This window comes from Strix uralensis, chromosome 5, assembly GCF_047716275.1.
Source record: "Strix uralensis isolate ZFMK-TIS-50842 chromosome 5, bStrUra1, whole genome shotgun sequence".
NCBI classification, from domain to species: Eukaryota; Metazoa; Chordata; class Aves; order Strigiformes; family Strigidae; genus Strix; species Strix uralensis.
Genome location: NC_133976.1, coordinates 7036599 through 7063509, shown reverse-complemented (window position 1 = coordinate 7063509; position 26911 = coordinate 7036599). Strand labels below are relative to the sequence as shown.

Below are 26911 nucleotides of genomic sequence, written 5' to 3'. Positions count from 1 at the left end.
CACTGACTTACAGTAACACCCACGGAAGCACAAGGAGGAGTTACTATTCTTTCACATACACAATATTCCTCTTGGAAAAGTCATTTTAATATTGCAAAACATTGGGAGAGGAGGGCTTTTGTCTACTTCAAACACTGCTCATGATGAACTTAATTCCTGCAAAGACCCTGGTCACAGTTCCTGAAACCCAGAAGTGAGAGTACACATCTTTTGTCAGAAGACAGCCATAAACCTCTTCTTTTTTTTTTTTTCCTTTGTTCTCCTTCACCCATGGTGTGGCCAGATTGAGCTCTGGCTCACACACACATTCACAGTTGCAAAAAGAAAAGTTATTAAATTGATACTAGCCATTTAAAGAAGTCACTTCCCTCCTCCAAGGAGGTTGCATGCTACTGAGACACAAAGAACAAAACTGCACCTCCCATCAGCCACCGTTTCATTGGTTTTATCCCAGTTTAATAGATTATTTATCAGATTTGTGCAAGACAGTTACCTCTAACACAAAGGGGAGGAAAAAAATAAAAATCACAGCAACATATACACACAAAACAAGATACACAAAATAGAGCTAAATTTATATACTGGTTATTAGCAGCTAGACTCTTTAACTTCATTTAGTACATGGCTTTACTTACTACAGTTTTAGGCACAGAGAAGAATTTACCAGTAGGCTATTTGCTATAATGAAGGGCCACAATGAATACCTCGTTCCAAGTCCTCACTGGGCAGAAATCGGTTTTACCTAATGAAGATCTAACTGTCACTTCCCACAGGTTGAGGACGCAGCCCTGCACAAAGGATGAAAAAACATGATCCAGCTAATTCAGCATACTGCAACTTTATACTTTAGATATTAAACATCTATATTTTTTTTTTTTAAAATAGGGTTATGTTACAGAGTTATTGAATAGGACTGAATTTCAATGAAGCAATTAGTGCCAGGGTTGGGGGTTTTTTTTCCCCCGTTTGCTTAGTATGGACTCAAACTGTAAACAACGCAAAGAACAACTGGCAAGAAATGATTAGATGTGAAGATTGCTTTGAACACACTTCACATTTATAATGAAGAATATGCTTTAACAGGATTTAAAAGCACAAACGTCATGAAACATTTAAATTCACTTAGCAGGTTATGTTAATAAATTATCCACATGTAGTACTCCACTCCAGGCTGCCCTGAAGCAGGTGCTTGGATGTATTTTATGTGCTTCCTTGTCTTTCTGATTTAGGACTACAGACTCAGGGCCCAGCAAAATAAGTATGCGCTTTACTCGCAGCATACAAGCAGCCTTTTTTGTTCCAGCAGCACTTCTCACATTCGATTATGCATGCGTAAGTGCTTTGCCAGACTGAGGAATGGCCACGTATTTTAATTACTGATTGCTTATGTATAGTATGCCTGTCACAATGAGGAACATGATCACTTACCCAGTGAAAAGGCTGAAAAGAATAACTACATAACAGAACCAGCCAGATACCATAACAACACAATTAAAAATTTAAGCAGCAAGCAGATAATTTAAAAAAACAACCACAACAATAAACCCCCCAAAACCCAAAAAACGTTAACTTATGAGGCAGGTTGAGAATGACGCAAAGATTCTTCCTTCACAACAGCTTCATTTACAAGTACAGCTCAGCAAGTTTGAAATACTTTATCACAAGAACTACAAACTTGTTTATCACAGTTATGTCAGAGCTCCTCACTGAAGGGTGTGTCAGTTTCTATTATAGCCACTCCCCTCCTCTTCTCCAAGGTTTATTACTCAGCTGCTTGGGAAAAAGAGGGGATTGCTTGAGGCTTTAGAAAGTGCAGAGAATAAGTGAGTTTTTCCCTTTAGAAAAAAACAAAACACTGAGAACTCTTAAACATGCAGGAATAACAACAAGAAATTTAGAGAGTCTGAAGTTTGGCATTTGATTTTAAAATGGCTATTCTTGATGTTTTCAGGTGTACAAAAAGGGAAGGGAGTTTTAATGTGGAAGAGCAGCTTTGCCATATTAAAAAAAAAAATCATACCAACACACAAATACATTTTGGGACCATCTTTAAAAGCATTGAACAAAGGCAAAATAACGCCAACTTGGACCATTCAGGAGCAACGTGCTTTTACATACAGCTCTCTCCTGTAACTCCACTTAGCCTGCAAGAATTTTGGCTGTAATTTTTGTTATGCATTGGCAGGGTAGAATCAAATAAGGCTATGAACAGAGGATTATGAGGGCTGTCAAACTACGGGATGATTTTAGAAGTAACAGAACTTACAACTATTCAGTGTAGTACAGCTATTGTTCAAAATGTAACAGTTTCTTCACAGGAACCCTAACATAAGACTTTTGACATGCGGTTCTCGCATTTGGTTCAAAGTTAACTTGTTCCTATGGCTTCTCCGCTATAAGATTGTCACTGGTACAGAACAGTTGGGGTCACAGATTGTCAGGAGTCTCTTTGGCTGTCAGTGTGAAAACCAGTGCATGGTGCATATCCTTGAGGCTTATCTGGTGCCTTTCACTGGACACGTAGGTTGTTAGAGCGTGACCAAGAAGCAGGTGGCTGGGAAGAAAGGCAAGACTTCAGGTGAAGCAGCAGAGTGATGCAGTCACCCACTCAAAGCTTGGGCTGCTCTGTCAAGGAGAAGGTCAAAACAGAAATCACCCTCTGTACAGTCTTGAGTCAAGTGGGCACAGAGCAAGGAAGTGGAAGGCTCCACCACTGGTAGGGAACAAAGCCAAGCCAGATAATACAGACAACAAAAAGTCACAGAAGCGTGCCACGCTGGTCAGAAATTTCAGTTTTGACATTATCTCAAGCTCCCACAAACAGACACATGCACGTGGGCATGACAAACAGTGCTCTCTGTTTTGGCCTAAGAGCAAAAGGAAGATTTGAGCCATTTGGTTTGCTATGTACAACAATACTGCACTGTACACTTCATTAACGAGATGCTGTCTGCTATACTCCAGCATTACTTAAATACAATTCCTCTGAGTCAAAGAGCAACAGATGAGTATCTCTGTAGGAAGGAGAGCTGAAACCCACTGCCATGCATGACCGTACGTGGTGCCAGTCCTTCTGGGATAAACATAAGCAGTCATTCCACAGTGTCTAGTGCCTCCTTAGCTTGCCTGAAGCAGAGAACTTCCCTTTTCTTCTTCCAATCCGTTTGATCCCAATCCTGTTGGGACTATTCTAGCACAAAGCCATGCTACGACTTTCCCCCCTGTTGCCACAACATTCCCATCTGAATTACGCAGTCTCTTTCAGTAGCCCCAGTTTCCGAAGTGCCTCTCTCCTTGCTTCTTCTGTTGAGCCGCGGCCAGAAAACTTTACCGTTACCCCTTGGGATCGAAATCCTGAAGGTCTAGGCAGCGAACCTGATCTCCTCCTCATATCCAGGTTCAGACTAGGTTGTTTATAATCATTAAAATTATTTGCTGTGTTCTGCTGCACGCTGCTGACCTTGTTAGCAGCAAGAGCTACCTCTGGTTTGATTGTTACCGTTTTGCCCATAGGAAGGAAAGGGCTGGGCTCACTTTTTAAAATCTCATGGATGTTTTGATATCCATTGGGAACAGTGTCTGCCTGCTTGGGCTGCACATCAAGCTGCTGAGTGTTTGGGGCATGGTCCACTTGGTCCTGAGCTGGCTTCCCCTTAACTAGGCCAAGTTTTGTCAGGGCCTCGTATCGTGTTTGCTCAGAGGAGAGATCCCTTAAGGAAGAACTTCTGTTACGTGACAAGAAATCACTTTTCTGCAGCTTCTCCTCCAGTTCAGCTGCCAGAAAAGCTCCTCCATTGATGTTGGCCAGCACCTGAGCTCTCCGCTCCTGGACATTAACTGCTGCTTTTGAAATAGTCTCATTGAATTCTTTGCCACTGACATTTGTTATGTTGATGTTGCTCGGGAACCGGTACAGTTTGGGTGCAGGTGCAGGAGGGTGCTTTGGAGCTGCAGAATAATCACCATTGACTACTGGGATCTTCTTCTTGTCCAAATTCCCTTCCTTGACGGCACTGGGGAAGCGCACCCTGTTCTCCGTCTGCTGCTCAGACATCTTCTGAGCCATGATGAGTGGAGTGGGAATAGAACGAAGCAATTTTGGATGCTGCACTGGAGGAGGGGGTAGAGGAGGAAGAGGAAGTGTCTCAGACATTGATGGCGGTGGTATAGGGGGATGTGGGGGAAGGTCAGCAGGTACAGCTGGCTTAGGGCTCTCAGTTCTCCACGTAGCATCCAACACTTAAAAGACAAAGCATCAATAATGTCATTAAGTCTTCACACAGAGCAGAATACAAGGCTTTCTTTCACCTAGGATTAGCAAGCATCAGTGCTCCCCTCCCCCCAACTTTCTAACTCAAACTCAACCCACATTGCCAGAAGAAACTGTAACTGAACTCCTAGCAATGACATCTTGTAGGCGATGCTATAAGTTCAAATCACCATAATTACAATGCATTCACTAGAAGCTCTCTTTCTGCCATTCATTCACAATCTGCACATTAGCTTCACTGTGTTTCAATGGCTGCTTCTTCTGTAAGAGTTTTGCAATCCTTATTTTTTATTATAACAGCCAGGAAAGGACACATTACGTCCCACTGTATGTACTAGCTGATAAATCCATTCTGCAAAAATGGAGAGAGCAAACTCTACAGGGTGAAGAAAACAACATGCCATACACTATTTTGTCACAAACTCATTGATAGGATCGTGTGCCTTTCAGTCCCACATGAAGTAACACTACAAACAATCTGCTATCTTAAAACTCTTAGAGAAAGTGTTAAGAGGTCTTAGAGAGAAGCAGAGCCTGAACACATTGATGAATACTAGTCTGCCTTGCTGCAGTGACTCTGCATAATATTCAGTTCTGTTACAACTCAGTCACCAGGTAGGGGACTGAGATAGCAACAACTTAATCATATGCATGATTTCCATGAGGGGAAAACCAAAAAACAGAAAGAGTTCTAGTAACAGCAAGAATTTCAGAAATCCCACGTCAAATTAAAATCATGGTCCTTAAAAGTCGTGATGTGTAACAGATTAATCTTGAGGTAGTAAGGAAGGTACAGAATTTCTTTAGCTGTTTCTAATGAGAACTGGAACATGTCAGGGCTAGGTCAAAGGGAAAAAAACCACACTGTCAAGAAATACCACTACCTGGTTCTGTATCTCTGCTAGGAGGGCCTTCATGGTCGCTACTCTCAGGTGTTGACTGTACTAAGTCGATGATATCTTCAGTCTCTGAATGACTGGACACATTTTCTTCTGTTGACCTTGGAGACTGACAGTGGATGCCACTATCACGTAGGACCGGCTCCTCCAAGTCATCTTCTAAGGCATCTATGGTTTCCTCAAAAAACATGAGAACATCCTGCTCTTCATGAGTTAAGTACTTCAGACTTTCATCATCCTGTGGGGGGGAAAAAAACAAAACAAAACAAAAAACACAACAAAAAAGGGAAACATTAACACCCTACAGGTGAGTACTGGTAAGTACACTGACAGCAAGCACAGCACCCCTTTTTGAATACAGAAAGAGGAAGGATGAAACAGGCAGCAGTCACATCAGAAGCAACTCCTGCTTCCAGTTTCATCCCTTCCCAAAGAGGCATTCAGCCACTACAATGCAAGGGGGGGGGGAGGTAAGTCAGGAGTTTACAGGGCATTTATTTTGACTGAAGAAAAACTAGTACTTCATCCTTGTTGTGGTTTAAACCCAGCTGGCAGCCAAACACCACACAGCCACTTGCTCACGCTCCCCCACCCCCGGGGAATGGAGAGAGTTGGAGGGGTAAGGGTAAGGAGACTCATAGGTTGAGATAAAAACAATTTAATAATTAAAATAAAAATAATAATTATAATATAGTAATAGAAAATACAAACAGCAGGTGGTGATTGCTCAACACCCTCTGACTGATGTCCAGCCTGTTCCTAGCTAGAGGACCCCAGAGAAGAGAGAATCCTGAAACCACCATCCTGAAAACACGAGTGGAGCTTCCCAATCAGCCCTCACCTATATACTGAGCATGCCGTTATACAATATGGAATATTCCATTGCCCAATTTGGGTCTGTTGCTCTGGCTGTGCTCCCCCCAGCTTCTTGCATACCTGCGCACTAGCAGGACATGAGAAATTGAAAAGTCCTTCATTTCTTAGCAACAACTAAAGACATCAGTACTTTAATCAACATTCTTCTCATATCAAATCCCATACTGAATCCAAAACACAGCACTATTCTAGATACTAAGAAGGGAGAAAAAACCCAACCAATTAGCTCTATCCCAGCCAAAACCAGGACAATCCTTTAAAGTACCTAACTTCAGTTCAGCAGAAAAGTGTCTATTTGAGTTGGACAGAACAAATTGTTAAGACATCATAAAAACAGACAAAAAAGCAAAAAACCCCACACCTGTACCTTTACAAGGGTTAAGATAACTTCTTCAGGCTCCAAACTGGAGTAAGCTGTTTCAGTTGCTGTGTCAGGTTCAGGGACAAGGCTTGGGGAGCAGCATGAGAGGGACAGGGTGCATTCAGGACAGTCCAGCAAATGGGCCGATTCTCTTTTTGCTCTAGATCAAAGTGGGACTTGGCTTCTAGAGGCGGAGCTGGAGCTGAAATCTGGCTCTACCACCGCAATCTCTGAATTATCCGGAGTTACATGGTACATTACAATGAAGTAATAATAAGGACGGAGAGGGTTTCTAAGGATTTTACCTTTGAGTTACAGAAAGGAAAAGTTTAGAGTAAGTAAGATTGTTCCCTAGCAGTAAAGTGCCTTAGGCTATTTTCTCCAGCAGGAAACAATCCTGTAGACCACAGGAGTGATAAATAGTCACTTGGATTATCCAGTCTTCATTTTCTATGAGTCACTGTTCTTGATTAACACAGTATCACTGTGAGAAGCTAGGCAGCAGTGTGCAAACTCTTTTCCCTCCACCTACACCCTGGGAAACACTTTTCCAGAAGCTTGGAGATGACAAAGAATGATTAGGAAAGGCACTACATAAAGACAATGGATACAGGAAAAACATTTCCCAAGAGAGCTGTGTAAATTCTGGAACGTAACTAAGTATTGTTGAAAAAGTAAGTGAGGTTTTCCCTTTTCTGGATTGAATTTCTCTCCCACCAGGCATATCCTGGAAACTTTGCCATTAGTAACTTAACAAGAAGGCACCAGCAAAGCAATACAAGAGAGTTTCCTTTCTCATCTCTACTTTTCTCTTCTCCGAGGACATTGACTGTGCATGCAGGTAAGGTAATAAGGCTACTTCTCAATGGTGGATTGGGGAAATGTAGGTAAATACATAAAGGTATGCAGTGCAAATATCCAAGAGGTAGACATGTTCTTGCTAGGGCAGCACAACTTGCTTCAAGCTCACCGTGCCTGTTCAGATCACCTTACATTAGATTAGAAGAAGCTGTGTGCAGCTCTATTAACTCCTTCCACAAACAAAGCTTTTATCCCCATCCCCAGCATTAAAAACAAGAACAGTGTACCTCTGTAGAAAAGTAATGCCTATAGATTAAGAACTATGAAGTGCTGCATTGTACCAAGTGGCAGTTAGTCTCTAGGCACTCAAAACACTACAGCTGAGAAAATAAATGCTTTAGGGCTCTTAGTTGCCTTCTCCCGTGTGGCCTGTAGAACATTTTCCCTGTAAATAAATGAATGACATACAGAAGACAGTCACACTGCCTTTCAGCCACTCCTAGTCCAGACACTTCAAGACAGGTTTGCTTATCTGTGGCTGCAATCATGTGAACACAGCAGTCTTCAGTCACAGCTGGCAGAGTTTTCTGTTAAAACCGAAGGCTGAAGTCTTACAGGGAAATACAAAGTTGGTTTCAACAAGGGACTCAACTACATGCTACAACTACATTACTACAAGGAGCTCATGCTACAACTACATTTCTAGAGATTAGATTTACTGTCATCAGGGTGAACGTGGTTTGATGGCTGCGAGATGCACACAGAGGTGTGGGTATTCGTAACTTAGTCCTACCATTCACAGGGTACTGTCAGAATAAGTAACTTATTCCAGCTTGCAGCAACACTGCTATAAAAGTTTAAATTTGGATGCCATTTGCAATTGCCTATTTAAAGGACTAACTTCAAAGGCTGACGTATTCCACAGCTCGCACCCACCACATGGCAGAACCCAGTTTTCAAAGGCCAAGGAAAGTTTTACAGCTGCACTTGAGAAGTGAGAGACAGAAAAGCCTTCCTTTTTTTTTTTCTTCTTAATGGATGTTGCAATCTCCTTCCTTCCCCACCCAAATACTCATATGGCTGCTGTGTCTAGTAGGCAAGAGAATGACAGGAAAGGAGCTGTTATTAGGTAGGCCCTAGCCGGGGCTGAACAGGACTCCAAGAAGCTTTTGTTGTGGGTGAGCTCATTGTATAAGCCAGACTTCCGCAGGCAAAACTAAAAAAAAAGCGGGTTGTGTTTAAGAAGTTCATAGTGGCAGCAGATCCAGACAGCAGTGCAGTACAGAAATGATTGCACCACACTGTTTATGTAAAATAACAACTGCTCTCACATGAGCTTAACTCATTTGATCAAGAGATGAGCAAAACAGCAGGTGAATTGAAGCAAAGACTTTCAGAAGCCCTTGCTTTCATCCGTTTCTGTGCTGCAGGACTGAGCGCTTTTCCATGCCAGGTAAGATTTGCAGGAGGATTGGTCAGCAAAGCTCTGCCTGACTCACCATCCCTCCTGGATCTTGCTGAAGTGAGCAGTTTCCCTTTAGGTGAAGGATCCGAAACGAGTAACCATCCCTTTGCAAATACATCTGTAGTAAACAGCATACCTAGATGTGAAAGGGCAACCTCCTCTAGGTTAGCACCTTGATCGCTTTCCTCATTAAGTTTCCCTTCAAGATGACCAATGTCACATTTCCTCAGAAAAAAAAACAACCAACAAAAAAAGACAGCAGCTCTGGAGAAAGGACAGCATTATGGCAGTTCACCTTACTGACGTGCAAGGCATCCAGCCCAGTTAGAAAACTTCAGGCAAAGCATGTTGCAGTTTGAGTCAAGGAAATAATCCCATTTTAGACAGTGAAAATAAACCTACTTAAGCTGGTCAAACCAAAGGAGCTCAGAAATGTAAAGCAAGCAGTGACTTGCTTTACCACTGGTTTGAGAACAGTGCTGTATTAGAAAATACCCACTTGTATTACTTATAGTGGAGCTTTCAGAAAGATGGGAGGAATTTTGTTGTGGTTAACTGATGCCAGTTTTAACTAAGGTTACCAAGTCTATTTCTAATTAGTTTATTTCTCACATATTCCAAGTACTGGAACAGTTCATATTCTTTCTGGGCTGGTTTTCCAGGCCTCCTGTCTCCTTGAACAATCTGTAGATTCTTTTCAGCTACTTGAGTTATTCCCCTCATACTTTCCACCAACTCCCTACTCTTAATACACAAACAAGCCTCCCAAAACTAGAACTCACATACACCTAACACTACTGACTTTAAAGCTACTGTTAAAAGACAGTCTAAATTTGAAACTTGAAAATTGTGCCTTAGCTGAAGATTAAAAAAAACTGCTTGGACAGAAGAAATTTGGGATGCAAACAGATGAAATAGCTGAGTATGCTCAGCTGGCATTAATATTTTAGATCTCTGTGCAGCCAAACAGTTCCTGCTTATGCCAAATAGGAAATGGTCTGTTATGATGGTGTTTGGTATAAAAGAGGAAAAAAGAAACAAGAAAATAAAAGAATAACAGAATCTGTTTCATAGAAAAGAACCCTTTCCTACCTGTCCAAAATAGGATTAATATCAAAAGGCCCACAATTCTTCACATGCATCTGAAGAAATTCTTAACATCACATCCAGACCTAGAATCCTAAAACCAGCACAGCTTTGACAGAAACTGAACAGCAGGGGAAATCCCAAGACATCTGCAGTGGTAAAAAAAAAAGGCAAAACATTTTTCTGAAAACTGCTAGAGAACCAAACTTCAATTAGCAAAATACCAGGAGAACACCAGATTCAACTGATTTATCATCAATCACTTGACAGTGCCAAAGAATTAAGAGGCACAGTTCCATGGGAGAGAAGTGACTGGATGTTTCTCAAAAAAACATGAAGGGAGCAAACTGTTCTAATTTGTAGTAGAAAGAGACCCATATAGCACCACTCAGGCCTTAGCCTGTTAATAACAAGGCAGGCAGTTCTACCTGTAAAAAGAAAGGGGGGGAAAAAAAAGTCCTGCATGCAGGAACAGTATCAGAACAGGTACAGAAGCTTCAGCGCAGAAGAAAGGCAAGTACCTCTGATTATATTGACAGAAAGGGAAACAGAATGGATCATACTCCAGTGTTGCTTAAATTGGAAGCAAGTGAATTATAGATAAGAACAAGAACTACCACACAGGATCAGACCAAAAAGTCCATTTAATTCAGTAGCCTGCCTTCAGCCACCAGTAATGCACAGGACAGGGGAACAGGGCTGAGAAAAGAGTATTGCTGTAAATTGGATGGATTTATATTTTTCTTCCCTGCATCCTTCCAGTTTCCAGCAATACATGGCTAAAGGACTTCCCAGTTGCATCCGCATCGGTGTACTTAATAACCCTTAATGAGCTTTTCTAGCATGAATTCATCTTATTGTTTAAGCCCATTTAAATGGCTGGCATTCGCAGCATTCTGTGGCAATGAGTTCCATAGTTTAATTGTGTGCTGTGTCAAAAAGTACTTCCTTTACAACCCACTATCTGATGATTTCGATAATACCATTCCATTTGGTGAAGAAGACTATAATACTGAATGTTGTTTTCTTCACTTTATTAATATAATTGTACCCATGTGCTTCATAATAGTTAGCAAAGCATATAGTCAATAGGTCATATGTGAGGAAACAAGTTATCTAGAAGTATTTAAAAAATAAACTAGATGAACTGAAGTCATAAACAAATTAATTCTAACCTTTTAAAAAAAGCAAGCTAAAGCAGTGCAAGATCTATATAAACTCTGAAGACATCTCTCTGGTTATCAAAGGCTGATCAGCTTAGAACTTCTTCGTTCCTTTAATTTCTATTTTAGAACAACATTGAGTAAAACTGGGAGACGTTTCAGGCAAAAGCCACTAATGCTGTTTTTACAAAAATCAAGTAATTTTACACCGATCTCATTTCTCACAAGAGGGTTACTGACTTGGGCAACAGGTATAAGCACAAGATCTCATATACCTTGATTTGAAGGCTTTATGACATGGCTCCCCAAGACATACTCATAGATGAATAAGGAAACTATGCCTAGATGAAGTTATTGCAAGGTACCTATATAACTGGGGGGCAGGGGGAAGATTGCTATTTTTGAGAAGTAGCACAATGTATCATAAATTGTATAATGAAACAAGACAAGTCCTGAACACATTTATGCTTATACCTCTAAACTTTTGATACTTCACTAACAACAGTAGACAGTTAACTTAGTATTTGTTAATCCCCTTATGCTGGAAGACATTGGTGCAAGAACCAGGTACGACGGAATGAGACCTTCATGAGCCATATAAGTGTGCTGGTAGTCCATGATGAAATTAACTGATGAAATTCAGTTGAAAAACACATGAATATAGAGTGATGAAAAATGTCTGGCAACACAAGACAAAAGGAGTTGCAGGTCAATTTAAGTGCCATAAAGAGGAAAAAGAGTGCTGTTCAGGTATGCGAATGTCATCCTGGGATATATTAACCAGGGTGATGAAATAACAGCACATCCTCATTTGGAATACAGAGTTCAGATTCAGTCACTGAACTTTGGAAAGGATGCCGCCACGCTGGACAGGGTCCAGAACAGAGCGAGGAGTGCTGAGAGTTTAGCTGCACAGGAAGGCTGGAAGAATGAAGCATGTTATGTTTTAAAACAGCAAAGAATAAGTGGGTGGTAGGCAGATGCAGCCCTGTGTGTATTTTAATATATAAGAAGTTGACCACCCATATCATTACAACAAATTTTCTCTACATGCACTGAAGGCAAGACAAGTGGAAATCGGCTTTCTCAGTACAGAAACTCTAATCCAAGTATTCCTTGAAAAGTAGTAGAGTACAAAGAAACTGCTTCAGACGTTCAGGAACACCTGGCAGCGAGGGTTAAAGAGCAGAGCTGCCCACCTGCGGCAATAATCTTTATCTACCAGATCCTGCTTTGAAGTAGGACGATGCAGCTTGTGCACAGAGCACAAATTGCCTTCAAGATCTATATTCTCACTAGCACATTTTACAGCAAGGTCATTCCTTACTAGGAATCAGGCTCTTTACCCTACTCATGGTCCAAAGCAACTGGTCCTCCAGCCCCTCCTCCCCTCTACTTCTCGCCCTCCTGGTAGGAACAGTGACTCTTATTTTTCCAAGTCATACTAATATCAATTCTCTTCCAAGTCATACTAATATCATACTGCTTCCAAGTCATACTAGTATCAATTTAAAGTGGGTAAAGCATAGCATAGCTCTCTCCACACCCTGTAAGGAATGGCTTCCACCTGCCCAGAGACAGCTGTATCCACAGAAAGTACATAACAGACATAAAAATTCTTCTCATTTTTTTGTTTATTATTTGGCAAAGTGCTTGGACATGATGAGACCTTGTAGTACAGTAAAGCCTGCAGAGTATCAGTATTAAGGAGGAAAAAACACATTCATTTTATGAAAGGAGTCTTTCTCAGAACTTTCCCTTGAATGTACCCGAAGTGCCGCTCATCATCACAAGACTCTGCACACTCAAATTGCAAGAAAATAAGGTGGCAGTGGGCTAACAGCCACACGGTCCGTCCTTTTCCAGTAACTCCTAAAACCACATTGGAATTCCAGGACCTCCATCAGAGAGTCTGGGGCAAAGAGATAACAATGTGATGCACTTAGAAAACAACATCTGTTGCATTTGAATTATCTGTACTGATCCAAAAAGGATAAAGGTCATAGCAACTAATTTTTAGTCTCCAAGAGACATCACAACTACAAAATAACCAGGTCAACCCCAAGTTAAATGGCTGAGTGTATGAAATAAGATACTGAGCTAGCTCAGTCTATTCACAAGATACTTGCTCTTGTCTATGTAACCAATGTGCAAAATGTCACCCGTACTATACAAGGTGTCTGACAGTGACAAAACATCTTCAGTGACTGGGTATTAAGTCTTGTTAGAGCCACAGAGGAAGCCAATTTAAACCACTTGATTAGTGACCAAAAGAAATAGTCACTTGACCAAATTCCGGAGGTCACCACTGTCCCAAAAAGAGTGGTGAAGAACTGTGGCATTAACTGAGGATCTGTCAGAACCAAAGGCAAAATTAAAATAAAAATTTAAAAACCACAGCATGATCCATTGAGAGTGACAAGAACTCACTATCCCTCAAACCCATCACTCAGACATGTTCAAATACAGAAGGTACAGTACTGAAGTTGCATCAACAGATCCAAGGCACCGTCACACCCTATTACTAGTGCAGTTCCAAGTAGCACAGCTCACTTTAGGTACAATCAGCACCTTCTGGTATAATTTTCACAGGTGATACTATTATACTAGCATGTTATTCACACCTAGAAACTAAAGCAGTTACTCATAGCTGAGAACAGATACACAGTACAATTACCAGAGTGAAGCACTGGAAAAGGCTTGGCTTTAAGAAGTCGGTCTGTGCCTATTTGGTCAATGGAACAAGACGAATTGCTTCAGAAAAGCTAAGACCTAGCTTTATCTCCAAATTAAGTGCCCTTAAATTGCTGCAGCCATGTTTCACTGCAAGTTAATTCTTGTACCACATATCAGGGAGCATCATTCAAGAATGGGTTTTGGAAGTCGGAATTGCCAGGCAGAACAGTGTTTTTGCTTACCTTCCCCTTCGGATAGTGCAACTGATTGAATGTATTGAGAAGGTACACTTGTCTCATGCTTTTGCCAAGCATATGTATGGACACCACCTTCATCAAAAAGAAACCAGAATATATGTGCAAATTCATGTCCTCATATATAAGAACTTTCATGTTTGTAAAAGTTGGTGTGAGATGAAAATATCAAGGCAAACATTCCTCCCATCTAAACGCAGGCTCGTGTACTTGCCTTCAGCTGCTGCGAGAGATTTGGCAGTGTAAATTCAGACCTGAGTGTCTATCATTTATATGGAAAATTCTACTGCAATCAAGACAGGACATCAGCACTTTGCTTTCCATTTAAAAAAAGAAATTTGGCTTTAAGGATTGCAATTGTCAAAAACTAAAAGCACCACTGTGTAGGTAAGAAGCTGAGAAATCTCACAAAATTAAACTGAACTGACAACAGCTGACTGGTAAGAATCACACCCACAGAATTTTAAGACCTTTTTGGCACATGGCAATCCATGTCCATCTCCAAGTCATTTCTAAACCGACAACCAGTTCCACAGCAAGTAATGCCAGCACTGACACACAGTATGCAAGAACAGCCAACAGTCAGCCAAACCAGCTCTACGCAGTCAGCGTAGGCTAAAGCCGGTCCAAGGGTTTGTCTCTATTATCACATCCTTCGGTTTGTTTGAATTCCACAGATGTAATACAAAGGTTATATTTAGTGACTAATGTAGTTTGACACTGAGAAGCTTGAGAGCCTCTTTTTTGTAATCAAGTAGGAAGAAACCTGCAGCAGTACAGGCCTATCATAAAAAGCACTGCTACACTGGTTTCCTTTGCAAGGCCATTAAAAAAAATTTCAAAGTGAACCCTAACCTTCCTTGCGAACAGACCCAGAAAAGTGATAACTGAAAAGGCAGGTAAGTCTGTAGTTGCTTCTGTTTCAGGGCTACGAAGGTCCAATGTGCCTGAAAATCTGCCCCTTCCTTTCTGAGAATTGGTTTAATAAGAAATTATTTGTCTACACAAAGTTATCTATGCCTTCCTTCTCATTAGGCCATCAAAGCTTCTTTATCTTCTGAACTTTTATAACAAAACTACTGAAACAAGAAGTTAAGGCCTTTAGGAGCATGTTCCAGTAACTAGCTTTTCCTCTTACAAATCCCCTGATCTGCTTAGTGGACTGTAAAAATCATGCTTTTAATACACAATTACACAAGGATATAGAAAAAGAAATATTTGAAGAATAGTGTTCTTTATCCTGAGGATTTCTAAAGCCTATTTCAGTGCTGAACAAAAACAAAAGGTATCAGCCAGGGGAACAATACTGTTTTCTTACATCAGATCACAAAAAGGAAGATCTGAGCAGCACTACAGACTTGACTACTATTTACTCAATCACAATTGGCAGTTCAGAAACTGAAATTATGCCTTTATTGAAAAGATTTTCTGTTCCCCAACCTGTTATTCCACACGTACTAGTTGTCAGCTTTATCGGACATGCCACCTACTATACTGCTGGAAGAACGGTCATGGAAGGGGATCTGTGGCACCAGAATTAAGCTTCTTGGTACATGCTTCACTTTCTTCATGCACAAACTCAAATAAGACAAACTGAAGGCTTCGGGAACTTCTTTTGCCGATGCACGGGTCTGATGGGAATTGCCTAAACCTGCAGCCAGCTTTTATTCCATTTGTAAATTACTGCATTATAGAGTAGGAATGGAGTCCAATTCTAGCTGATGCATCATCATATGGATTATCACATGGTAAGATCTAGTCAGACTAAGGGAATCTATGTCATTTTCTGACACAGCAGACTCAGGTTGAGATTGTACAAACATACCAATGTATACATAGCCTCATTATTCAATACTGATTTTTTCAAATGACTAGTCTCATGCTTGCTACCACAGCTAAGAATAAACCCCATGGAAACATGATTGGTTACTAGTTTGATAACCTGGAAAACTATAGAGTCAGAGTAATGCATAAAATTAACTTGCAATTCTGCATAAAATCAAGCTGTAATCTTTTAACAAAGTGCCACTCCCACTGTAATTCTCCAAGATCCAAACAGTTTTCATATAATAAACAACATACTCTAAATACCTGAGTCCAAATGGTGTACTTGGCTGCGATTTCAAACTCCCCCACCCTGACCCTTCACAACTTTTTTCTAGCACAGATCAGAAACAGTTAGGGGACTAAATTTAGTAATACTTGTTTTGTGTTTTAACTAGCAACACAAGCTGAAGGATACAGCACAATATTAACAGAGTTGTATTTTCATTAGAAACAACCAAGAAAGAACATCTTTAGAATTACCTCTAGCTGCCGAAAAGCTCACAGAGTAGCACAAAACCACAGCATTTCTGAGGTGTGTATATATATAAATACAGGTATCAACCTGCCAACTTATTTTCACCACTCATTCTTTCACAGAAAACTACTTCACTAAAAGGAAGCTGGCAGGGAGGGCAGAGGGAAAGATAAAGAAAGCTTAATTCTATGTTTAAAGGCAAGACAGAGATTTAGACTTCCATTTAGGGAAAGCATGTTTACTGGAATGCTCTTTCCTCAATTAAAAAAGGATGCTTTTCAAATGGTTGTGATGATAAAAAAATAAGCAAGGAACCATACCTGCTTTCTAGGCTTAGCCTGTCACAGTACAACAGTACAAACAGTACTGTTGAGTTCATTGCCTGAATCATTCTGCTAATTGGAAAAACGCTGAAGTTCATCCTACTCCCTCAATTACTCACATACTATTTAAATGGCCACACACTCATATTCACTAATGTGAAGACAGCTTTGTTTATAGTGACGTATTTGTTACTCACCTAATTATATGAAGGTGGAATAAGCCGAGACCTTCATTCAGTAGTGTCAACAAAGAGCTTAATCAAGAAACAGCATATAGAACCAACGCTATCCTCAAGTTCCTTCATGAACTACTTAAAGGGAGGGCAGAGATGTGCACCAAACTGTGCACCACATGCAGGTGGTTGCACCGAGTAGTCCAGTGTAAGGCGTGCTCCTTACTGCTGCTCCTGGATCCCTGGGAGGAACGGCCGGAGAGAAGCACTCTCCAAGCTCTCAGAGACAGTCAGACCAGAAGAACAAGCTGTTGTACCAAATCAGAATAGTTATTTCTGGCCTATCAGTTTGTTAACCACCAAGACCACAAGCAACCATTTAGGACTAGAAATGGCAAAATTCAATGCTTAATGAAAAAAAAAAGGTCCTGTGACGTGAACAAAGCTACTAATGTAATTTGTATCACTACGTGTGAGGCTCATTAACCACTTACCAAGGCAAGGTTTCTGCATCTAGCTTGGCTGCCATGATTCTCCACACTGCCATCCCTCTCCACGCTCCCTCGTGCGTGCTTTGGAGAGATTTCAGATGCCATTTCAGGAGAATCTGAGACGAGATTTCTAGGCATCACACTCTCTTGACTTATCGATCCCGATGCAGCGTAGAATGTCATCAGCGTATTACGTAGGGCTGCTAGCTTTATTCATTTCTGAAAACAGAGAATAACGTGATACATTTAAATCTGGCTTTTAAAATGCTTGAAAAGGAGTGGAAAATAAATAGTAAAAAAAAAATCCTACACAAGTTAATAAAAGGCATATCTTTATGCTCTAGAACACATCTACCATGGGCATCTTTTAAAAAAAGATTGGTCTTATTCTGAAAGGTGACTTTAAAAACGCAACATAGCAAGGCTCTGTATCCCCATCTTGTAGACATCTGGTGTGGAAGCACACAATTACGAGCATCGACTGGGTACACATACCTGTCCTACAGATTCGGTTTGTGTTTTCCATTATGACACAGTAACAAAAACCCCTCAGCCCTCAGCTATCAACTGACCCAGTTCAAATATCTTCATCTTTTATTAGCTTTTAGACAAGAATTCTATTTATCAGATCACATGAGGGAAACAGAATCCAGTTCATTTCCTAACACTGCTGCAGTTAACTCGTGTGTTACTGAAGCAGCTCTATGCCAACTACTTCTGGGGGAAGATCCATGAATAGAACTTAATGCCATTTTTGCACCATCACATTACATAGCAAAATTGAGTTTTAAAGCTTACAGAGATTTTATTTCACTCAGCCATGAAGAAACACTGCTTGTACATTTGGAAGATGCTTATTGAAAGAGACATATGCACCAGCACTTACTGGAGCAAAAGCCCCCAGTTTAAGCTATCCTAGTGCTCGGTTCTGTAGTATCTCTCTGAATTGTCATCATCTCTCAAAACACTCTGGCAGAATTTCTTCCTTCATTCTCAAAGTATCACAAATATGAAAGTCATCCTTGTGCACTAACAGCACAAACACGGGGTGGGTAAAAAGTAGAACCTAGCTCATTTCTCTCTCCAGTACGTTAAAACATCCTTCGCAACAAGAAATTGCCTTGTTCTTTAACAGTCCATCTTTTCACCCACCCTGCCTGTGACCAGGAAGCAGCTGTGACACATTCCTCAAAACAGTTGGTTCTGAGGTACCGCATTATATGCGACCAGCTGGGAACTGGATACCATTACCCTGACACTGTACAAATGAAATGAGATGGTCCTGCTTCCCAAGTGCTTCTCCCTTTGTTATGGTTCAAGAGGTGACATGAGAAGCAAAGTCACGTCTGCATTTCCAATTCAATTGGATTACTTCTCCTTCCTCCCTACCCCTGTCAGCCGAGGGCTGAGAAACCAGAGCCTCCTGGTAAGCTGATTAGTGTTTCATAGCAGAGAGATAACATCTGCCAATACTGAGCAACAATTCCATCCCGCTGATCGTTTCCTCCCAGGAGGGGGCTATGACATTACCACAGGTAATGCTCCCTCGTCTATGCTCTAGCACCAACGTGTCCTGTGGGAAGGCTCCCACACAATGTAGCTAGGCTGCAGTCCAGCAAGTCTTGGAAGCACAATCCACATAAACAGAGCACTGGATTGCACACTAAAAGCATCTGCTAGACCTAATGTTCATAAGAAAGGCTAACGATTAAGATTTAGCCTTGCTTTTACATAAAAAGAACATTCTTCCTTTCTTCCATTAATAACATTATCTATAAACAAATACAGTGCATCCTCATGATAATGGTTTTTAAGTGATGCCACAGAGGTAGAAACATGCTCTTGGTCCTGATTTTCAGACCGACATGAGAGCACTGCAGCAGCTGCTCTACCTTTGATTGCCGCATATCCAGGCTCAAACCAAAAAGCTCTGCTGCAGAAGGCCAAACTAGAAAAGAGCAGCCCGAGTCTAGAACATACCCTGCAACAGCAGCTCCATCTACAACAAACCCTGTGGCACTGAATAGCCACACACAAACAAGAAAATATATATGGTTTTTAGAAGGCAAAACTATCAGAGAATATCTTGACACCTCTGAAATTCACAGAAAACTCCCACTGACTTCACATTTCATCCCATGACTTTCAAGGTGATGTTCAGATGGAAAAGAGTATTTTTCTAAGGAGGGACCAGCAAGAGGCAAATACTCCTACTGACATCCAGCATAAGGTGAGTATCATTTCTCATCAGCTGCAGCATCAATTTTTATCCCGGTGTCCCCAGTATAAACTGGACATGCCATGTTTGTTCAGTCCCTCGGTGATATATTAGCTACCAGATTTCTATAAAATGTTCACAAACAGTTTTGAGAATTTTCTAGACTACATTATGAGAGATCTGTTGCAGTCTGGAGCTGTGACATCACAGACAAGACCCACATTTAAAGACCAACCACATGAAGTTATCAATCCAAGTTACCAAGAAACTAATCAGTGGGCCAAACCTCTGAGGGAGAAGAAAGTATTTAAGAGTACTGTGTTTCTTTCTCCAACAGCAAAACCTTAGCCTACCCAGGTCTAAGCTTCATAGCAGGCTATCCGCATCCAGGACAAGGGGAACACCCAGATTCAGTAGCAATAAACATGGCAGCCACAAGTTCTAAATTACAACAAATAACTCTGCTTCCATCAAGCTCCTGTTACTCATTTTGGAGTTCGAGTGCAGACATTTCACAAAGCTCCTGAACAAAGAATAAAGGCAGTGACTGCAACTGGTTAAGAGAGCCACCCACACAAGATCAAGTAGCAAGCATTATGGCGCTGGTTCTGCTTTGTGTTGTAAGCCACGACTTCTTTGGAGGTTTTACTCATTTCAGAAAAGCTCAGGAGCTGTGGGATAGAGCCTGTGAGCCTGCAGAAAGACGGAGGGGGGGGGAGATTGTTTTCCCTTCTATCTTTCACATCATCTTTAACACTTCAAGGGTACACATTAATAAGATCATAACCCATTCACATTATTACTTCTCCCCTTTGCTGTGGTTTTTTTTATGCTATAAGGGATAAACTCCTACATATTTGTACAGTATCTAGTGCAGCTACAGCTGATGCGAGGTTGCCCGGCACTGCTGCAATACATACGGCATGCTTTACAGACAAATTCCCCTCCTAACCATGACTAACACAGAGGTCCCTTCGCTCGTTTTATGTCCCCTCTATTAAGTGAAAGACTTTGTGGATTTAAGATAGAAATAGCCAAGAACCTAATGAATCTCAAGACCACCCCACTGCCTGTTTCAGTAGGATTGCCTAGGTAACAAGCAAGGGTTCAAAAACAAGGTAACCATCCTCAGAGAGAGCAAGAACAGCAGGACGACAGGCAGCTGTTCCTCCTGACCTTCAGAGATGCATTAAATATGAAAGTTGCTCGCAACAGGATTTGTTGCTTGGTCTATTCAACGCATTGCAGTAGGTTTGGGTTTTTTTTTCCTTCATTTAAGAGATGTGTGCCTGTACCATTAGGGATTAATAAAAAAAAGCAGACCAGTGCAGAAGTGTGACAGGAACAGTACTATTTTGAGAGAAGATCCCAAATATTAAATCAAAAAGGCATCTTAGGGCAGATGTGATTGTATCAGCTGAAATGATCACTTCTTGGTTACACCAGAGCTAGCCTTCACGAGATACTTAATACAATTCACATATCATGCATGTTTGTCAGAGGGCAGTAAGAGGAAATTGAAATATTTCGAAGTTAACATGGAATTTTGCTTCCAAAGATTTAATTTTGCTTTGACAGAGACACATAATTCAGAGAGACTGTATTAAGTTGCCATCAAAGATAATGGTGTGGTCTGTCCTTTTAAGAAGGATGTTTTTATAGTTTTGCTGACTCGGATTACTTCTCCACTGAAGTTCAATGTTAGCATTTACAGGCAACTGTTTCTGTAATAGCAGGAGATTGAGAAAATTGTTTAACAATCCTATCTGAAGACTAGCTCAATAGGCAAAAAGATCAATCCTACAAAAATGGAAGACATTTAGAGGCTAAAAGTCAACCACTACATAAGCCAGGAGCTGAAAGCCAGCAAACAGACAGCACCATGCCATTTACTGCACAATGTATTTAAGGTAAGTAGAGTCAACAATTTTTAGAAAGTTATCATGCATTTTTAAAAGGGCACAATATCAGTCTCTCCCTCCCTTCACTACTCATACAATTTCTAGAACGCTCTTTGCCTGAACCATTTCTTAAGCTAGATTTCTAAGCCTAGGGTGTACTCTGAGCATCACACACACTTTGTCTGTCCTTGAACAGCTCAGTGATGAACTGAAACAGAAAAAACGGCCAGTGAACTTCAAGGTTTGTTTAATCCATCAGCTGTATACACACATACCAATGCACACACTCAGCTCTGCGTACACCGTCAATCATTTGCTCTCCATAGCGGTGCTTGAGTTTGGAGAGTTAAACATCTGGAAAAAACATCTGAAAGTACTCTGAGGTAATTGTGGGATAGGTTTTATAAAAATGATGGTACTGGGGTGGACTAGAGACCTGTACCTCTATGAGCCTCTGACAGTTAGCAGCAGATGCTGATGCTGAGGGAAGAGTTTGTAAAACAAGGCAAGCAGAGAGCAGGAATTAATTCAGATTCCTGCACGTTGCAGTCAGGAGACCACAGGGCTTCCCAAAACAGGCCAGGTATTTGTGTCTAATAACCTGATGAATTTCTCCTTGTATTAAGTGCTCCTGCAACATACCTTTGAACCTGCTGTGCAAGATCACAGCTAACCAACCAACTGGCCCATGACATGTCTTCACTGAACCACTGCTGTTACAGACTCCTCAAAAGTAATGATCCAGTATGGTGGACATATTTCCTCCTTATGAGCAGAGCTATCGGCAACCGAATTCTTCTCACCTCCTTCAGCGTACGAAATACAGAATAAATCCTTGAGCTTTAGAGGTAATCCATGTCCTACCCTTGTGATATACAGTAAGATTTAAGCTTTCTGGTAGAAGAATAGACTGTCAGTACTGCCTACAAAGGCCAAACCTCACAGGCAAGTTGACTAACTCTAGGAACACACAGGATGGCTGAAGAGGTATTGCTTTGAGCACACAAAAACCCCAGAATCAGACAGTAAATTTGTAAGCTGTTCTTACAGAAAAAGTCAAAAAAACCTTGAAGTAACAATTGACAATGCTTGATGTTCAGGAACCAAGGTAAACCAAAACTGGCCAACACAGTTCAGTTGGGATTTTTCTTTTCCATATCATAAGTGTAGATGCTTATGATAACATGCTAATGCATTTTACCACGAAGCACATTCCTTATTTGCTCATGAAAAATCTTGTCTGAAACAGTCATGGCTATTTAACATCCAGTAACCAGGAAATGTTTCTGCCCTTGTTTAGAGAGGGACTGTCACCACAGTACAGCCAGCCAAATAGAAATAGTGACCATTAAAAAAAAACCCCACACCCCACTCACCCAATCTGTGACAGAATGGTCCTCTAAAGAAGAACCAGGCCAACAGCATTTTTATAAACACTTCCTCAGATATAAAATCTGATGGAGATTTTCAGAATGGGTGACAGGTGTCAAGTAAGTCTGAACAATGTTTAGCAAAGTGGGAACTGGGGGTACTCTCACAGTAGCATGGCAGCCCAGGACAGACATGCAGCTACAACCAAAATAATTAGAGTGCTAACAGCCATGCGAGACTCTCAGAATTCAAGGGAATTTAATGCAAGTAACCCCAATATTTTGTTTTAAACTTTCTGGTTTCTGTGGTGCATTTGTGACAATTCAAACTTTCCTCTACAGGCTGGAGAACTACAAAATCCGTTAGTTTTAAAACTAAAGACAAAGATTCTCTCAGTCCTACGAATCTGGAGCCTCAAAAAACACACTGAATGTCATTCATACAACTCGCACTAGAATTTGTGAGAGCTGCCAACAGTGAAATAATTAATCCTGTGTACACAAGTTCTTAAAAGAACTAGATGGGTAAGGCACCAATTCAGTGAAACTTAAATCCAGCTGACTTCACTAAGATATTTCATCACACGCTTAAACGGTTTGGTGAATTGGATCACAAATTAAATGTAGCAACCACTTAAAAAGAAAGGAAACAATCACAAAACAACATTTACATCACCAAAGTAATAATTCAATTGCTACACTGAATTCCCCAAATCATGCTTTGCTCAGAAACAAAGTTTAAGGTCACACCTTTGACCATGCTAATCCAAGCCTCAAGATACCAGAAAAAGAGGGTTCAATACTGTGCTTCATTCTTAACTGGTCTTTCTGGATTTTCAAGAACAGCCTTTTTAGTTTTTTGAGACCCTATACTTTAGAAACTTTGTTACCTACTGAAGACAACTAAGCCAACACAAGCCAAGAGACCTCTGGCAAAAGCCTAGATCATCATTACCTCATCATCCTCTCTGCAGTGTTTGGGAAATGCTGCATCTTTTAAAACAGACAGTGGAGTATCAATGCAGGATGTGATAACGCTAAGCACACTGGTCCACCCTCAAGACAGAATTTATCTGGGGAAAAAAACCATGAAGCATGTTCTCACGTGTCTTTATCCCTTGCAAGTAAACTCTGTTCCCAGTTCACTACAATAACAGCTTCAGCTGAATCCAGTTGCCTCAATTGAAGGCCAGTGGCTAAGGTTCATACACAACATTGTGGATTAAACCAGCAGGGAAAGATCCCTGAAGTGCTCACATTTTCCCACGTGTTTACAGTGACAGAATCCCTCCCTGCCCCAACTAAAAATAAAACTACTGCCAGGGACAAGCAGTTACTTTTCTTTAGATTAACATATTACTGAAGGATAACGATAAGGCTCTCACTGGTACTCTCCAATTCAGATTTGATGACCAGTACCAGTACCTGCTCAGTGGGAAAACTACATGTGACAGCCAGAGCTGTCTAGTCCAGTATTACACAGGGCTTTAAACACATCCAGGTGGTGGCTGAGGTCTCCTCTGAGTTCAGATTTCCTTATGTAAATTTCAACAAGGAAAGTATCCAATTCTTTAAAAGTTACCCTTTTTAAGTCTCCCCTGTTAACATCAGGGTGGTGCTATCTATGACAGCCAACACTTTAGAAACATGAAATGTACATAAACAATTTCAGGTACAGACTCCTCTGTAATTAGTCAACTTCTGTCTTGTCACAGGTGTAACATCACTGGGGTTTAGGGTTTCATTATGTAACTACTGCTGCACTCATAGCAAAGGTGAACCAAATCCTGTTTTACAAAGTATTTAGGACAGAAAGGTAATTTTCAGCCCCAGTACAGCTGTGTCAGTCTCACAGCTGGATCTTAGGTTGCTTTCCTATGTTTCTTTTTGCAGCTGCTGTGCTGGCATAGGGAGAAGGACAGAAGACATCTGAAGCACAAAGCAGAGGTGTTTACTTTAAAAAGCAGCTAATTTAATGCACATTTCATTCCTACGTCAGTACATAAAGGTCTGCCTGCCCAAGGCAAACAGCGCTGAAAAGTGCATTGGCAAAACAGAGCAGTAAAGTCTTGCTCTGGACTTCCCTTGGTACAGGGATAATCAATACGCACCTAATTGAAAAGGATATCTTCAAGCAGTTAGTTACACTGGATATTAAAATTCGTTGCTTTTATTTTTTAATTAAAAAAAAGGGGAGGAGGGAGGACTTGGTAACAGTATTTGACACAGCCTGTCTGGCTGGCTTTGAAAGCCACATTCATATGCTCATTTATTTTCATGCTCCAGTATTTTAGAAGGTCAGTCAGCCTGAGACTTGTCAACTGCTCAGGAGTTAAATTGTTCCAGTTACTATATCCAGCCAGCAAGCCCCTCTGCCAACATTCTTGGTTAATATTTCTCTCAGAGGCACGCAGAGAAAAAGCAGCTATGACCAACAAGAGTAGAGTTTTACTATTGACAAACTAGAGATGTAATACAGAATCTCCCAGTTCCTTTCCAGTATCAGGCATTACTTCTAGTCAGAAAACTTCATTTTACTCATTCAGCCTTTGTTGTAAAAACCCCCAAAAAAAACCTTGACAAGAAAGACACAGCTGGAAAAAAATCTATTCCGTTCCTGAGAAATAATTAGTATCTTCATTTCCTGGACACCTGAGAGTAACTTTTTTTTTTTCCTTTTACTGTTTAAACACCAGCTCCCCCCTTATACAGCAGTAATTACTGCAAAGGAAGGAGAAAAGCCACAATTGTTATTCTTTATAGTAGTACCTGTACAAGGAAGTCCATCTGCAATGCTGCATTAGTCAAGGATCTGTAGAACAGTCTTAAAATAATGCCTTTTCATTAGCCTAAGCCAGAAATTGCAAAAGCTTTTAAAACTAAAACTTATGCTTTAGGGTTTGGAAATGTCTTTCCTTCTGTGCCCTTCATAAAAGGAAGCGGAAATAATTGTTACTTACATTTCTGATACTTGTTATAGTTTAAAATCCTTGCAAAATTTTTAGGAAGATAAACAACCTCCTCCCAATTTCTCTATTTCATCTGCATGCTCGTTACTGCAGGAATCATCTCTTGCTACACCCATGCACAGGACCAAGCACAACAGAGCTCCACTTTCAGCTACCTCCTCTCCATGCTAAAACAAAAACTATTCAGGAAACATGCCCTTGAGATCCTGGATTACTGAAAATCCCAAGACTGTTTATAAGACTGTGGTTTCTCTTACACATACTAAACCTCACCGAACTACCTAAGATTACAACCTTAATAAGCACCATCCATCTCATGCTTACCATCTCCAATGGAAAAGGCACCTGACAGAGGGTAGGGAAAAAAAAAAAAAAGTACTTTGAACTGGAATCTGCTACTGTTCAAGCCCACAGTTTTTCCACTGGTAATGTTAAATTGCAGAGTCAGAAAACAATGAGGAGGAATAAAGCAGCTCTTTCCCATCAGCCTCAGTCAGTCAGTAATATCGTACCAAAGTTTAACAATGCACAGGCATGAATCGTTTCCTAAACTCTCTTTTTTTTTAAGTTGCCAATTAGCACACACAAATTCTTTTTAGACAGGATATGATGAGGAAGAACAACAAATCCAAGGGGGGGGGGGGGGGGGGAAATAAACCTTAACACAGCTCAATACTGAGAAACTAAGCCTCATATACAGCAGGGAAGGAGTTCGCGAAGAGTTTTCCTCCTCCCCTTATCTGTACACAGAACTAAGCCAAGTCCAAAGCACCCTCGGGGGCTGTGCCAGTCCCCCTCTCCCCGCTGACAACGCCGCGCTGGGAACCGCGGCAACGGGCGTGAGGGGGGAGAAGAAAAAAAAAAAAAAATTAGAAAATCAATTAGTAAGTAGTAAGACCAATACTGAACCATTCCTCTCAAGGCTGGCAAACGCGCGGAGCACTCCGCGGCATCTCTGCGAAGGGGCCGCTGAGGGAGACCGAACCAGGGGCAGGCGGAGCGGCGGGAGCTCATCGCCTCACGGCAGCGGCTCCTCGCGCCGCCAGCCCCCGCTCCCGGCAGGCGAGCACCGGGGCCAGGGCGGGAGCGAAGATTCCCCTCAGCCGGAGCACCGAAGCTCCGCGCAGGGCGAGGGGAGCCCTCTGAAGGGAGGCTGCACTCACCGGCTGCGGGGAACAGTCCGCACCTCTCCCGGCGGAGCGAGGAGCGAGCCCAGAGGAAGGGCAGCAGCGGGCAGGTGGCGGGGGCAGCACCTCCGGCCAAGCGCGGGCTCCGCCGGCCCCGAACTCATGCGCACTGCGCCCGGCCACCAC

At 41.4% G+C, this 26911-nt stretch overlaps 1 protein-coding gene across 2 annotated transcripts; it reads right to left on the bottom strand.

Annotated features, from left to right (window-relative positions):
• Nucleotides 1-434: 434 nt before the first annotated feature.
• On the bottom strand, nt 435-26911 carry PROSER2 (proline and serine rich 2). Of its 2 annotated transcripts, none has more exons than XM_074869761.1 (4): nt 26762-26911; nt 17144-17359; nt 5152-5407; nt 435-4239 (listed from the first exon to the last, which is right to left on the bottom strand). In XM_074869761.1, exons 2-4 carry the CDS (start codon nt 17321-17323, stop codon nt 3248-3250), a joined length of 1428 nt encoding a protein of 475 aa, XP_074725862.1. In that variant the 5' UTR covers nt 17324-17359; nt 26762-26911; the 3' UTR covers nt 435-3247. The 2 variants fall into 2 exon arrangements, with proteins under 2 accessions (XP_074725862.1, XP_074725863.1); XM_074869762.1 differs by having other exon boundaries at nt 5155-5407.